This window comes from Amphiprion ocellaris, unplaced genomic scaffold (genome assembly GCF_022539595.1).
Source record: "Amphiprion ocellaris isolate individual 3 ecotype Okinawa unplaced genomic scaffold, ASM2253959v1 Aocel_unscaffolded226, whole genome shotgun sequence".
Lineage (NCBI taxonomy): Eukaryota > Metazoa > Chordata > Actinopteri > Pomacentridae > Amphiprion > Amphiprion ocellaris.
The window spans coordinates 1-13,382 of record NW_026559396.1 but is presented as its reverse complement, the minus strand read 5'-3'; the positions used below and the strand labels follow the sequence as shown (position 1 = coordinate 13,382).

Below are 13,382 nucleotides of genomic sequence, written 5' to 3'. Positions count from 1 at the left end.
ATGAAGAATATAACTCCTGGCTTGAACTAGAACAGTTAGATTGTAACCATATCAAAATCTCTGATCTTCCCTTTATCACTTCTGCCCTTAAACATCACTCCTGCTTCAAGAACCCTATGATCGCTTCCACCTTGTCTGCTTGGTGGAAAGCACTGGAAACCACAGGCTCCCAATTAAAACCCAGTATACTCTCCCCAATCTGGCACAACCCTGATTTTGCAAACAACAAAAGAGCTCTTTATCTCAGCACATGGGCAGAGAGAGGAGTCACTCACCTCCATCACCTTCTTGATGATAACACATTTAGGACATATATAAACTTATTCCAAACATTTGAAGTAAGAAATGGAAATTTTCTCCAATACCTACAGGTAAAGAAGACGATTACAAGTAGAATTCCGTTGCTTCAGACTACTTTACAGCCAACGGATTTACAGCCACCTGAATTTGTCAAATACATTGTGAAACTGTCCCCAAGAAATAAGAAGAATCTCTCAAAAATTTATAGTTCACTTTCAAAGACACACTCTATACACCTACCAACTCAAAAATGGGAAAACGACGTATCCAAATCTTTTGACTCTGATTTTTGGACCCAGATCTGTGAAAACACATTTAAAATGACTAAAAACACCAACTTACAATTGATCCAATTTAAGGTGCTTCACAGAACGCATATAACGCAATATAAACAGTATAAAATGGGCTTCTCGCGCTCAGACACATGTACGCAATGCACCCAAAACATGACTGACACTTACTTTCATGCTCTGTGGCTTTGTACACCCGTCTATCAATTCTGGGTAACAATCACACAGAAACTCTCCAATATTTTGGACTGTGGGATTCCGCATTCCCCAAACGTTTGCCTAATTGGTGATCTAACGTAAACAGCCCTTCCAGACATTCATATCCAACCCACACTTGCAGCTATCGCCATTGCCAAAAAAACTATTTTAGTTAACTGGAAAGATAAGAAAGCCCTCAACATCATCCATTGGCTGAACCTCCTCACAGAACACATTTCACTTGAGAGAATATCTGCTATCAGAAAAAACCAATTGGACTCCTTCAAAGAAAAATGGTCTCCATTTATTAAATCAATAAATATTAATCTATAGCCTCCGCTTGTATGTGGGCGTATGCCACTTCCCTCATAAAATTGTAATTATTATTCTGTCTGTGTGTATGGTCTGACTTCTCTCTGCTTTATTTCAGTTTATTAACCCTCTACCTTTTTAAGTAGGATGGCACCATGGACTTCAAGGCTGTGTGCATGCACTAGTGGTGTCCTTTCCCTATTGCTCTTGGGGTCGCTCTCTGGCTCTGCGGGGCCGGCGTGGCTTGGGCCCCTCTGCCTGGGGGTGGGTGTCCCCGGTGTCTCTCCCTTCGAGCCCTGGGTCTGCTGGGTCTGTGCGCTCTCCTGGGGCCTTGGGGGTGGCGGCGGCTGGTCTCTTCTGGGGCGCCCTGGCTGGCCCTGGGGTGGGTCGGCCCTCCGGTCGCTCCCCTGTCCCTTCCTGCTCTGCTTCCCTCCTCCTCCCTCCTCTCCTGCCTGGCCGCTCGTCCTCGTCCCTCTCCCTCCCCTGGGGGGCTGGGGGCCCTCCGCTGCCTGGGGGTCTGGCATGGGGGCCGGGTGGTCTCTCTGGGGGGGTGGCTCTGGCTCATCCTGGCACAGGCCTTGGTACTTGCCTGTGTGCCGCCACTGGAGATAAATTTCTGCTGGCTGGGGGCTTCTGTCCGGGCCCAGTGCGGTCCTGGGGTGTGGTGGGGTGGGTCGGGTCTTGGTGATGCTGCGGGGTGGGCGCCCTGCATCCTGGACGTGCCGGCTCCGGGGTGGGCGTGGGGCCTCATGGCCCTTGCTTCTTAGTGGTGCGGCCTGGTCCTCCCTCCGGGGCAGGGTGCTGCGTGCGGCTGGCCCGTGGTGGGGCTACGGCGTCTACCAGGGCGCTGCTCTAGCGCTGTGACTTCTGGGGGTTTTGGTGCTGGCCGGGCCGGTCGGGTTTGTGTGGGCCCACCTCGGCCTCTTGCCTCTGGGCTCTGGGGGCCCTCTGCATCAGTACCGGTGGTCTTACTACCTGTCTCCCCCGCTGCTCTGTCCTCTTGGGCCGGATCCACACCAGACTGCCTCTTACTGTGCACTTCACATACTTCACACATCACTGTACATAGCTACTCTTAGGCACATATAGGGACACGACAGTTAGGGCCCTGAGAGTAGGTGGGGGCGTGAACAATGGGCTCTGTGGTGGGGCGGATGGCAGGGCTCTACGGCCTTGTCTCTTCCCCATCACCCTCTTGCTTGCCTCCCCTGCTCTCTAATTTCTTTTTAATGCACCACACACACTCACAGCTTGGGGGTAGGTCTGGGACGGCTCGGGGAACTTGGGTCAGGGTAGGCTGCAGAGTAGCCATCCTCTGTGGTCCTCTGGCCTGCCCCCTGGACGCCTCACCCAGCCTCTCCACTTTTAATGCATCACATGACACTCAGGGTTACAATATCACGGTGCAGGGATAATGTCTCCAGTCTGGGATCGGGAGACGTATTAATAGGGAGTAATGGGGGGATCTCACTAATATGGCCTCACTGGTGGGACCCGGCCCCCTTATGGCTATGGGGTGGCGGGGGTGGACTATCATCTGTGTTGCTGTGGCTGGGGGGTCCCCGGGACCTGGGGGCTGTGGCCTGGGGGGGTTTTCTTGCGTGCCCGACGGGTCCGGGCTGGTGCGGTGGCTCTTGGTGGGCTGCGAGGGCTGGATTGGCCGTCCTGGTGGGCGCTGTGGCTGTACTGCGGGCTGGTGGCATGCGGTGGCTCTGTCCTGGTGGGTTGTCAGGGCGCATTGTGGGGTGTGGGGGCCCTGGGTGTACTGCGCTCACCTGGGGCCTGGTGCGGGGGGTATGTGGGGTGCCTCCCTGTTGGCGTCACCGGGCCCCACCACACTGTCCATTTTTACCCTCTGGACTCGCATCGAGTCCCGGCTCCGATTTCCTCTGGCCGGCTCCCGGTGGCGGCCTGCTTTGTGCTGGGCTGGTTGCCATCCCTTCGGCGGGCCGCTCGGCCCCTGTGTCTGGCTTCCTGGCTGTGTGGGGCCGTTGGCCCCCTCGGGGGTGGGGGAGGGGGTGGGGTTGGGCGGGCGGGATGGTGGGGTGAGGGGGTCTGGTGGGGGCTGGGGTGGGCGGGGTTGGGGTTTGGGCGGCGGGTGGGTCCTCGTGCCCCGGCCTGCCTGGGTCGGTCTTGGCGTGCTGGGGGTGTCGGTAGCTGCTCCCTCTTGTTCTCTGGGTCCGCGTCGTTCACGGTGGCCCCAGTGGCTCTCTGGGGGTGCCGCCCTGTGGCTCCTACGGCCCGGGGGGAGGGGTGCCCTGTTGGCTTGGCCCTGCCTTGCCGTGATTTCTGTTCTGGGCTTCGGGGTCCTTCACACTTGCATGTTTGATCAGGTCTCGCCAGCTACTCCCGAGTCCCATTGTCAGCGAAAGATGGGATCCACCAGAATGTGCTGAGAATCTCTCCAGAGTCTCTACCCTAAACTCATTCTCTCCTTCACTGGTATCCTCTTCTGGCCTATTCTATTCCATCCTATTCTATACTGTCAAGACATCCACAATTATGGTGCTCAGTACTACTTGTTTATTTATTTATTGAATCTCTTTTTCTTTTGTGTTGGTTTTCTTTTTTTAATTATTTTTTCCTTTCTTTCTGTTTTATTGATGGGCAGTTAGTAGTTGGGAATAACACACCACCTTACAATCTTTAATTGCAATAGCACCGCCTGTTATTTTCTATCCTTTTTCATCCTGTTCGTCCTGTTCGTCCTGTCCAGTCTTTGTTTCCCCTGCACATCACTGAGGTGTAGCACTGCCCTCCCTGGCTCATCATAGGGAATTCTAATAAAGAATATCTGCTTAGCTTTCAGGGAGGGCCGGTGATGGTCACACACATGCACTAAATATTAAAATATTTGGCTGCAAGACTATAATATGCATCAATCTCATACAATGTTGACACCTCTTTTGTGGAGTTAAACAATGAGAACAAATGCAGACCAAAAAAAAAAAAATCATTAAAATCACCAGTATTACAGTACATGATGATTCCTGTGAACTACTCTGTGTTTTGCTCATTAGCCTGACTGGAGAATCTAAAACAAGTAGATATCTGCCTTCACATGTAAACACGTTAACAGCACGTACGATGTTGTCAACTCGGGAAGTTGCTCGAGTGAGAAACGGCTGAAATTCTCCAAACAGAACAGACAGCTGTTCCATGCTCGTACATACTTTGTCTGGTTGTAGTTTTGAACACCGGTACTGGAGGAGTAAAGCAGTCCTAAAGCAGTCCTGCATCAGTCCTGCATCTGAAAACACCCCCTTAGCATCTCGGCCTCCCCCACGGGTGCAGCCAATGTCTCCATGCTCCACCACGTCCCAAATCTGAGCAGAAGGTTAATCAAGAATGAGGTGACATGACTTTATATTTTAAAATGATGCCTGTTCGGGTTAGACTTATTAAACCCACTGCATTCCAGTGTGTATTAAATCATGTCAATTAAAAACTGACTTTTAGAAGTATTGTGCATATTCACAAAGAAGGCATTAGTTCTTGTTGTTGCTATTTGGTTCTATGGCAACAAAATGTGGCACAATGTGGAAAATGGAGAATCTGAGAAAAATGTGGAGATTGTTTTATGAGTAAAGTCAATTCTATTTTAAACCCTTCTATCGAGAATTTATATTTATGATAAGTTCTTGAGGACAACTTATCAAGCCTAACCCTCTCAGATAGAAATTCACGCACCTTCCTCTGTGTGAGTCTGTCCTTGTTGAGAAGATACACAGCGTTGTCCACAGCCACCAGGCTGACTTTTGCACCCGGGTCACCTCTGATCTGAAAGCTGAAGCTCTTCCCAGGCGCATAGTCTCTGCAAATGCCGTCCACTGGCCCGACTTTGAGCTGTAAGAGAAAATGAACACCGCAATAAACCAAACTTTTAATTATCCTGTTGGTTTGTACAACTTTTCTTGCTTCATACCACACACCACTTGCCACATACAACAACAACAACAAAAAAAAATGCAAACGGTCAAACAATAAAGATGAGAGGAGTCAAAATTTGCTCACAATGATACAGTCATGTCTTCACAAAAGCAACAGTGGACTATGTTTGGATGCTCTGCAGAGTATCCATCATCAGGAAATACGTCCCACCAAGTGAAACAGTAATGACTGCAGTCTGTGCGCTTCATTGTTGGTTTCAGCCTTTCCATGAGACTTGTTGATTGCCAGGAAAGTTCACAGTGTTGGCCATTCAATTCATTCATTCAAATTCATTCCAGAGTTACGAGTGAAAAGTGAAACATTGTCAGATATGGAACAGTCACTCTGTCTGCCACCTTAGACACTGAGTTGAACACTCACCCCTCCAACACAGGAATCTGCCACATCTATCCAGATGGAGTCTGACACCACCTCTTCAAGTGCAAGCCAGGGAATACTGTAGAATGCCACAAAGCGAAACGATGGCATCATCTCTGGTGTGACTGACAGTCCAACGCTGGTGACCACTTGGCCAGTGACATTCATGTGCTCAGCAGTTATGATTTTGCCTTTATTGAGCACCTGGCAGAGTTTTGAAGAGAAAGACAGCATTTAATTCAGAGTTGGTTTCATTCAGCTTTATCTTCTGATTTCCAGGTGTAAAACGTGTGTGTCTCACAAGGTAGGTGATGTGTTTGACAAATTCTCTTTGTGTCTGCTCAGCAAGAGATATGCTGAGCTTCAGGGACAGTCTGTCTCCTACAGACACTGTGTTGGTTCCTGTGGAGATGTACAAGTAGTTTCTTTGTCGCGAGGTGAAAGTCACGTAGGGCTGAACAGTGATTTGTTGTTTGGCCTGCTGCTCAGGTCTGAGGCCAGCCTGTGTGCTCTCTGCATGCAAAGCAGGTGAAATACAAAACATTTGAAAGTTTGTGGCAGTTTTGTCTTCATAAACCCAAAACTGGATGTCCCATTGTCCCACAGCCAGCATCATAAGCAGATAACATAAAGCACCAAAAAGCAACAATACAAACTTGTGACATTAAAAAATCTACAGATAACACAACAGATACTGGCATATAATAGATACTGACATAATTAAGACATACTGGAGAGTTGGTCTTTCCAGGCTGTGGCACAAAGAAGTACAAAGCAAACTCAACAAGCTGAACATTAACTGAATCACAGGCAGCAAGACAGCACAATTAAAACCACAACAGCAAACAGGCCAAGTCCCAGTTTGTTTAAAATTTTCACAGAGATTTTTCATAGATTTATGTGCATTTTGAGATTATTTACTTTGATCAGTCATTGTCAGTCATGATTAGTATGTCACAATAGGTCAACCTTCCCTATCGTGACATACATCTACATTCTGAGTAGCACGAAGCTCTTACCTGTGCTGGTGAGCACAGAAACTTTGACATACACAGAGTTGCCCACCAAAGATCTGATGTTGGGATAAGCTCTCTTGAGCTCCTCCATACTCAGTGTGACAGTTCCCCCATCCAGCTGCAGAAAACACACAATAAAAATGGTTCTTTTAATTACAAAGTATCTGACAGAAATACAGTGGTGGAAAAATGGATTCGGGTTAACTAACCCATGCATTTGTGAAACATTGCATTAATAATCAATCTTACATCTTCAAGCACAGTCACAACCAAAATACTAAACAATTCCTAAAAAAAAAACATAAAAAACTTACAATTGATTGGCTCCATAAAAATACACAAGAAATGTTGAGTATTGGGTCATTTTGGTTCCAGTGATCCACTAAAGAACGTCATGCTTTTTATTAAAAGACACAATTTTTGTTGCTGAGCAATTTTTGTGCCAATTAAAATACAAACAAATACACCATGTCAAGCACGGTGGAGGCAGTATCATGGTTTGGGGATGCATGAGTACTGCTGGTGTTGGTCATCTTACTGTCTGTGATGGCTCACTGAACTCTGTCAAGTATTGTGACATTCTCCAAACCCACATGCTCCCTTCTGCAAGGCAGGATTAGAGCTCTACTGTGTGCTAATGGCAGGACTACTAAATATTAATATAATAATATTAATTAATATCCGCCAAGGAACACAGCAGAGTTATGTGACGATTGGCGTACGTGAATCCGTCTATGCACAACATTTCTCGAAAACAGACCAACGGATTTGGATGAAATTTCCAGGGAAGGTCAGAAATGACTCAAGGACCAAGTGATTAGATCTTGGCAGTGATGCCAGATATAGTCTGGATCCACCGATTTGTTAAAGATTTCTGCATCATTGCCAGATAGCGGCACAGCGGCACTGTAACCATGACAAGTGAACACTACATCAGCTGATTGTGATCCTACTACAAATCAACTGCTGAGGACTTATCAGGACTTATCTGTCATAAATGATACAAGGAACAACTGATTAAATTGTGGGGGTGTTTCTGAATCCCATCAATTCCCGCCGCCCGCTACATATTTAGGTCACGTGATTCAGTATCCATACATAACGTACACATGCAGAACACACGCCTCTACTCAGGGCAAGGTTTTGTTTGTGGGTACATCTAACACCTCAGGATCTTTGTGTGTTCTTTTGTTCTACAATGAATTCTTTCACCTTCACTCTGTGGAGGTCTCACTCCTCCTGTTTTGTTGGAACCAAGAAAGTCTCAACGACACATCTACGCAACACCGACAACAACTACACAACAGCTACACGACTACTCAACATCTACACAACACCTACACAACATCTACGCAACACCAACACAACAACTACTCAACATCTACACAACACCTACACAACATCTACACAAAACCAACACAACACCTACTATGCTGCCCTTCCAGCGCGTGCTCTAGTGCGTAGCTAGACAGCTAGCTAACATTCCAAGTCTTCAAATAACCACACAGAGCTTGCTTTTTCTGTGGTTTACTTGAGCTTGACTCAGGTCAGTATTGTAAAACTTAAATAGACAACAGACAACAACAACAGAGAAAAGAAAATAAATCAGTATACAAGCACTGATATATTCATGAACACCTAACACCTAACCTAGCAAACATTTCAGACTTTTCTCTATGAATTCTGAGAAATAATTTCCTATTTAATGACAGAGCTACACATCTTAACTCAGTCTCATTAAAACAGACTCTAATTCAGAGTCATCCATCCATATTAAAGTGCAGTTACCCAAAATGTTTGTTGCATGAGCTCCAACAAAACCTGTCCAGGTAGAAGGCCACTTTGACAAACAGGAAGCGGAAGATTCCAAGCAGATTTATAGAAGGGGGAACTGGACTGTACTAAGTGTGGTGGAGTATAGAGGGGTGTTTTGTGGGTTTTTAAGGCTGATAATGATTATTAGTGAGACATTTGGAGTAGATATTCATTTGCAGTAAATGAAAGTATTTAAAATCTTGGAGTTAAACTTAGAAGAACACAAACAGAAAACTTTGTTGATACATTTTTGTTTTAAAGGAGTTTTATTCGTGACGTATAACCAATCAAATCACTCCAGAAGACAGAGCGACCACAGGTAGATAAAGGTTCAGAGCCAAAGTAGCACCATTTTTAAATGTATTTATTACAGTAAATCAGTAAAAAATAAAATACTGATAATCAGTAAATCAGTCAGCCCACAATTACTACAATTGTACAATGTATGTCTCTTTCCTTTGACTTGTTATTTGTACAATCTACGATGTATATGATGGTGTTTTTTCATACCAAAGGCTATACTATGATGTTTTCTAAGAGACATACGATGCTACTCTGGTTGTTCTGGCTCTGGGCTGCTGCACTCCTCCTCAGTTGTTTTCTGGATTGTACTCAGCTTCATGCCTTCGTCCACCCGGCCTCCGTTGACTCGTCCCGCCTGCCGTCTCTGGAGCTGAAGCTGGATTGGAACAGACCAAAGTACAGTCCAATCACGATGCCAGCTGCCTCTCAAAAGGCTCCTTCATCTGGCAGGTGGCAGCACTTCTTCTGAGGGGAAGCTGAGCTGGTCCAGCAGAACTTTGGAGATGTGTTCCAGTGGTTGGTGGATGTGTGGGGAGATAGAGAGGGACCTTTGAATTGTTCACAAAGGAAAACAGGGAACCCATTGGTAGTTTTAGTTTAGGCTGCTACTGCGGTGTGTTTTTGGGTTTTAAGAGGTGAACAGGAAGAGGTTTTTTCCTATTGATTATCTTTGACTTTGTTCCTGGTTGGAATGTCCATCAATGTCAACATGAAGTTCACTTTTAGTTCTATTGATTTATTTTTACTTTACTAACACCCATTTGTTTTTAACCCCATAACCTGTGTTGTTGTAAACTTACTCTTTCAAATAAATTCTCGTCTAACCCTCTGGAAACCAGCGTTTGGACAGTTTTTATGTTGCTCCTCACCTACTTCAGACAGCCGGGACAAAACAACGTTTTGTGGAAAAAAGGCTTTTCTATGACGTTTTTAGAGCAACATACTAAACTATGATGGTTTTTTTTCTATATTTTGGACGACATACTAAACTATGACATTTTTTTACAAATTTTGGACGTGTGTTGGACATGTTGTAAAAACATGCCATATGATGAAATAATGTAAAGGAGGCCGTGAAAAACACTCCAGAAAGGTTTTCTGTGAAAAAAAAAATAATCATGAATTTTGGCGCAAAAAACCCCTTACTATACTATGTCGAAAAAAAATGCCATTTTTCAAACATGTTGTAAAAACGTGCCATATGATGAAATAATGTAAAGGAGGCCGTGAAAAACACTCCAGAAAGGTTTTCTTTGAAAAAAAACATCATGAATTTTGGTGCAAAAAAATGCCTTACTATACTATGTCGAAAAAAAATGCCATTTTTCAAACATGTTGTAAAACCGTGTCATGTGATGAAATAATGTAAAGGAGGCCGTGAAAAACACTCCAGAAAGGTTTTTTGTTAAAAAAAAAAAAAAAAATCATCATGAATTTTGGCGCAAAAAAACCGCCTTACTATACTATGTCGAAAAAAAATGCCATTTTTCAAACATGTTGTAAAAACGTGCCATATGATGAAATAATGTAAAGGAGGCCGTGAAAAACACTCCAGAAAGGTTTTCTTTGAAAAAAAAAATCATCATGAATTTTGGTGCAAAAAACCCCTTACTATACTATGTCGAAAAAAACGAGATTTTTCAAACATGTTGTAAAAACGTGTCATTTGATGAAATAATGTAAAGGAGGCCGTGAAAAACACTCCAGAAAGGTTTTCTTTGAAAGAAAAAATCATCATGAATTTTGGTGCAAAAAAATGCCTTACTATACTATGTCGAAAGAATATGAGATTTTCCAAACATGTTGTAAAAACGTGTCATGTGATGAAATAATGTAAAGGAGGCCATGAAAAACACTCCAGAAAGGTTTTCTTTCAAAAAAAAATCATCATGAATTTTGGCGCAAATAAAATGCCTGACTATACTATGTCGAAAAAAAATGCCATTTTTCAAATATGTTGTAAAAACGTGCCATATGATGAAATAATGTAAAGGAGGCTGTGAAAAACACTCCAGAAAGGTTTTCTTTGAAAAAAAAATCATCATGAATTTTGGTGCAAAAAAATGCCTTACTATACTATGTCGAAAAAAAATGCCATTTTTCAAACATGTTGTAAAAATGTGCCATATGATGAAATAATGTAAAGGAGGCCGTGAAAAACACCCCAGAAAGGTTTTCTTTGAAAAAAAAAGATCATCATGAATTTTGGCGAAAAAAAACCCCTTACTATACTATGTCGAAAGAATATGAGATTTTTCAAACATGTTGTAAAAACGTGTCATGTGATGAAATAATGTAAAGGAGGCCATGAAAAACACTCCAGAAAGGTTTTCTTTCAAAAAAAAATCATCATGAATTTTGGCGCAAATAAAATGCCTTACTATACTATGTCGAAAAAAAAATGAGATTTTTCAAACATGTTGTAAAAACGTGTCATATGATGAAATAATGTAAAGGAGGGCGTGAAAAACACTCCAGAAAGGTTTTCTTGAAAAAAAAATCATGAATTTTGGTGCAAAAACAACGCCTTACTATACTATGTGGAAAAAGGTCATTTTTCAAACGTGTTGTAAAACCGTGTCATGTGATGAAATAATGTAAAGGAGGCCGTGAAAAACACTCCAGAAAGGTTTTTTGTAAAAAAAAAAAAAAAATCATCATGAATTTTGGCGCAAAAAAACCGCCTTACTATACTATGTCGAAAAAAAATGCCATTTTTCAAACATGTTGTAAAAACGTGCCATATGATGAAATAATGTAAAGGAGGCCGTGAAAAACACTCCAGAAAGGTTTTCTTTGAAAAAAAAAATCATCGTGAATTTTGGTGCAAAAAAACCCCTTACTATACTATGTCGAAAAAAACGAGATTTTTCAAACATGTTGTAAAAACGTGTCATTTGATGAAATAATGTAAAGGAGGCCGTGAAAAACACTCCAGAAAGGTTTTCTTTGAAAGAAAAAATCATCATGAATTTTGGTGCAAAAAAATTCCTTACTATACTATGTCGAAAAAAAATGCCATTTTTCAAACATGTGGTAAAAACGTGCCATATGATGAAATAATGTAAAGGAGGCCGTGAAAAACACTCCAGAAAGGTTTTCTTTGAAAAAAAAAAATCATCATGAATTTTGGTGCAAAAAACCCCTTACTATACTATGTCGAAAAAAACGAGATTTTTCAAACATGTTGTAAAAACGTGTCATTTGATGAAATAATGTAAAGGAGGCCGTGAAAAACACTCCAGAAAGGTTTTCTTTGAAAGAAAAAATCATCATGAATTTTGGTGCAAAAAAATGCCTTACTATACTATGTCGAAAGAATATGAGATTTTCCAAACATGTTGTAAAAACGTGTCATGTGATGAAATAATGTAAAGGAGGCCATGAAAAACACTCCAGAAAGGTTTTCTTTCAAAAAAAAATCATCATGAATTTTGGCGCAAATAAAATGCCTTACTATACTATGTCGAAAAAAAATGCCATTTTTCAAACATGTTGTAAAAACGTGCCATATGATGAAATAATGTAAAGGAGGCTGTGAAAAACACTCCAGAAAGGTTTTCTTTGAAAAAAAAATCATCATGAATTTTGGTGCAAAAAAATGCCTTACTATACTATGTCGAAAAAAAATGCCATTTTTCAAACATGTTGTAAAAATGTGCCATATGATGAAATAATGTAAAGGAGGCCGTGAAAAACACCCCAGAAAGGTTTTCTTTGAAAAAAAAAGATCATCATGAATTTTGGCGAAAAAAAACCCCTTACTATACTATGTCGAAAGAATATGAGATTTTTCAAACATGTTGTAAAAACGTGTCATGTGATGAAATAATGTAAAGGAGGCCATGAAAAACACTCCAGAAAGGTTTTCTTTCAAAAAAAAATCATCATGAATTTTGGCGCAAATAAAATGCCTTACTATACTATGTCGAAAAAAAATGAGATTTTTCAAACATGTTGTAAAAACGTGTCATATGATGAAATAATGTAAAGGAGGCTGTGAAAAACACTCCAGAAAGGTTTTCTTTGAAAAAAAAAATCATCATGAATTTTGGTGCAAAAAAATGCCTTACTATACTATGTCGAAAAAAAATGCCATTTTTCAAACATGTTGTAAAAATGTGCCATATGATGAAATAATGTAAAGGAGGCCGTGAAAAACACCCCAGAAAGGTTTTCTTTGAAAAAAAAAGATCATCATGAATTTTGGCGAAAAAAAACCCCTTACTATACTATGTCAAAAGAATATGAGATTTTTCAAACATGTTGTAAAAACGTGTCATTTGATGAAATAATGTAAAGGAGGCCGTGAAAAACACTCCAGAAAGGTTTTCTTCGAAAGAAAAAATCATCATGAATTTTGGTGCAAAAAAATGCCTTACTATACTATGTCAAAAAAAAATGCCATTTTTCAAACATGTGGTAAAAACGTGCCATATGATGAAATAATGTCAAGGAGGCCGTGAAAAACACTCCAGAAAGGTTTTCTTTGAAAAAAAAAAATCATCATGAATTTTGGTGCAAAAAAACCCCTTACTATACTATGTCGAAAAAAACGAGATTTTTCAAACATGTTGTAAAAACGTGTCATTTGATGAAATAATGTAAAGGAGGCCGTGAAAAACACTCCAGAAAGGTTTTCTTTGAAAGAAAAAATCATCATGAATTTTGGTGCAAAAAAATGCCTTACTATACTATGTCGAAAGAATATGAGATTTTCCAAACATGTTGTAAAAACGTGTCGTGATGAAATAATGTAAAGGAGGCCATGAAAAACACTCCAGAAAGGTTTTCTTTAAAAAAAAAATCATCATGAATTTTGGCGCAAATAAAATGCATT

At 41.8% G+C, this 13,382-nt stretch overlaps 1 protein-coding gene across 1 annotated transcript; it reads right to left on the bottom strand.

Annotated features, from left to right (window-relative positions):
• Window positions 1-2,215: 2,215 nt before the first annotated feature.
• LOC111569123 (complement C3-like) lies at window positions 2,216-7,413 on the bottom strand. Its single transcript, XM_055008804.1, has 5 exons — window positions 6,428-7,413; window positions 5,710-5,921; window positions 5,412-5,612; window positions 4,791-4,946; window positions 2,216-4,426 (listed from the first exon to the last, which is right to left on the bottom strand). The coding sequence occupies exons 1-5, from the start codon at window positions 6,639-6,641 to the stop codon at window positions 3,926-3,928; spliced, it is 1,284 nt and encodes a 427-aa protein (XP_054864779.1). The 5' UTR covers window positions 6,642-7,413; the 3' UTR covers window positions 2,216-3,925.
• Window positions 7,414-13,382: the final 5,969 nt, after the last annotated feature.

Coding starts and splice junctions, on each gene's coding strand:
- LOC111569123 (XM_055008804.1), bottom strand. CDS start 6,641: ATGCATGGGTTAGTTAACCCGAATCCATTTTTCCACCACTGTATTTCT. Junction 4,947..5,411: donor CAGATTCCTGTGTTGGAGGG/GTGAGTGTTCAA, acceptor TTTCTCTTACAG/CTCAAAGTCGGGCCAGTGGA. Junction 4,427..4,790: donor ACAGACTCACACAGAGGAAG/GTGCGTGAATTT, acceptor CCTTCTGCTCAG/ATTTGGGACGTGGTGGAGCA.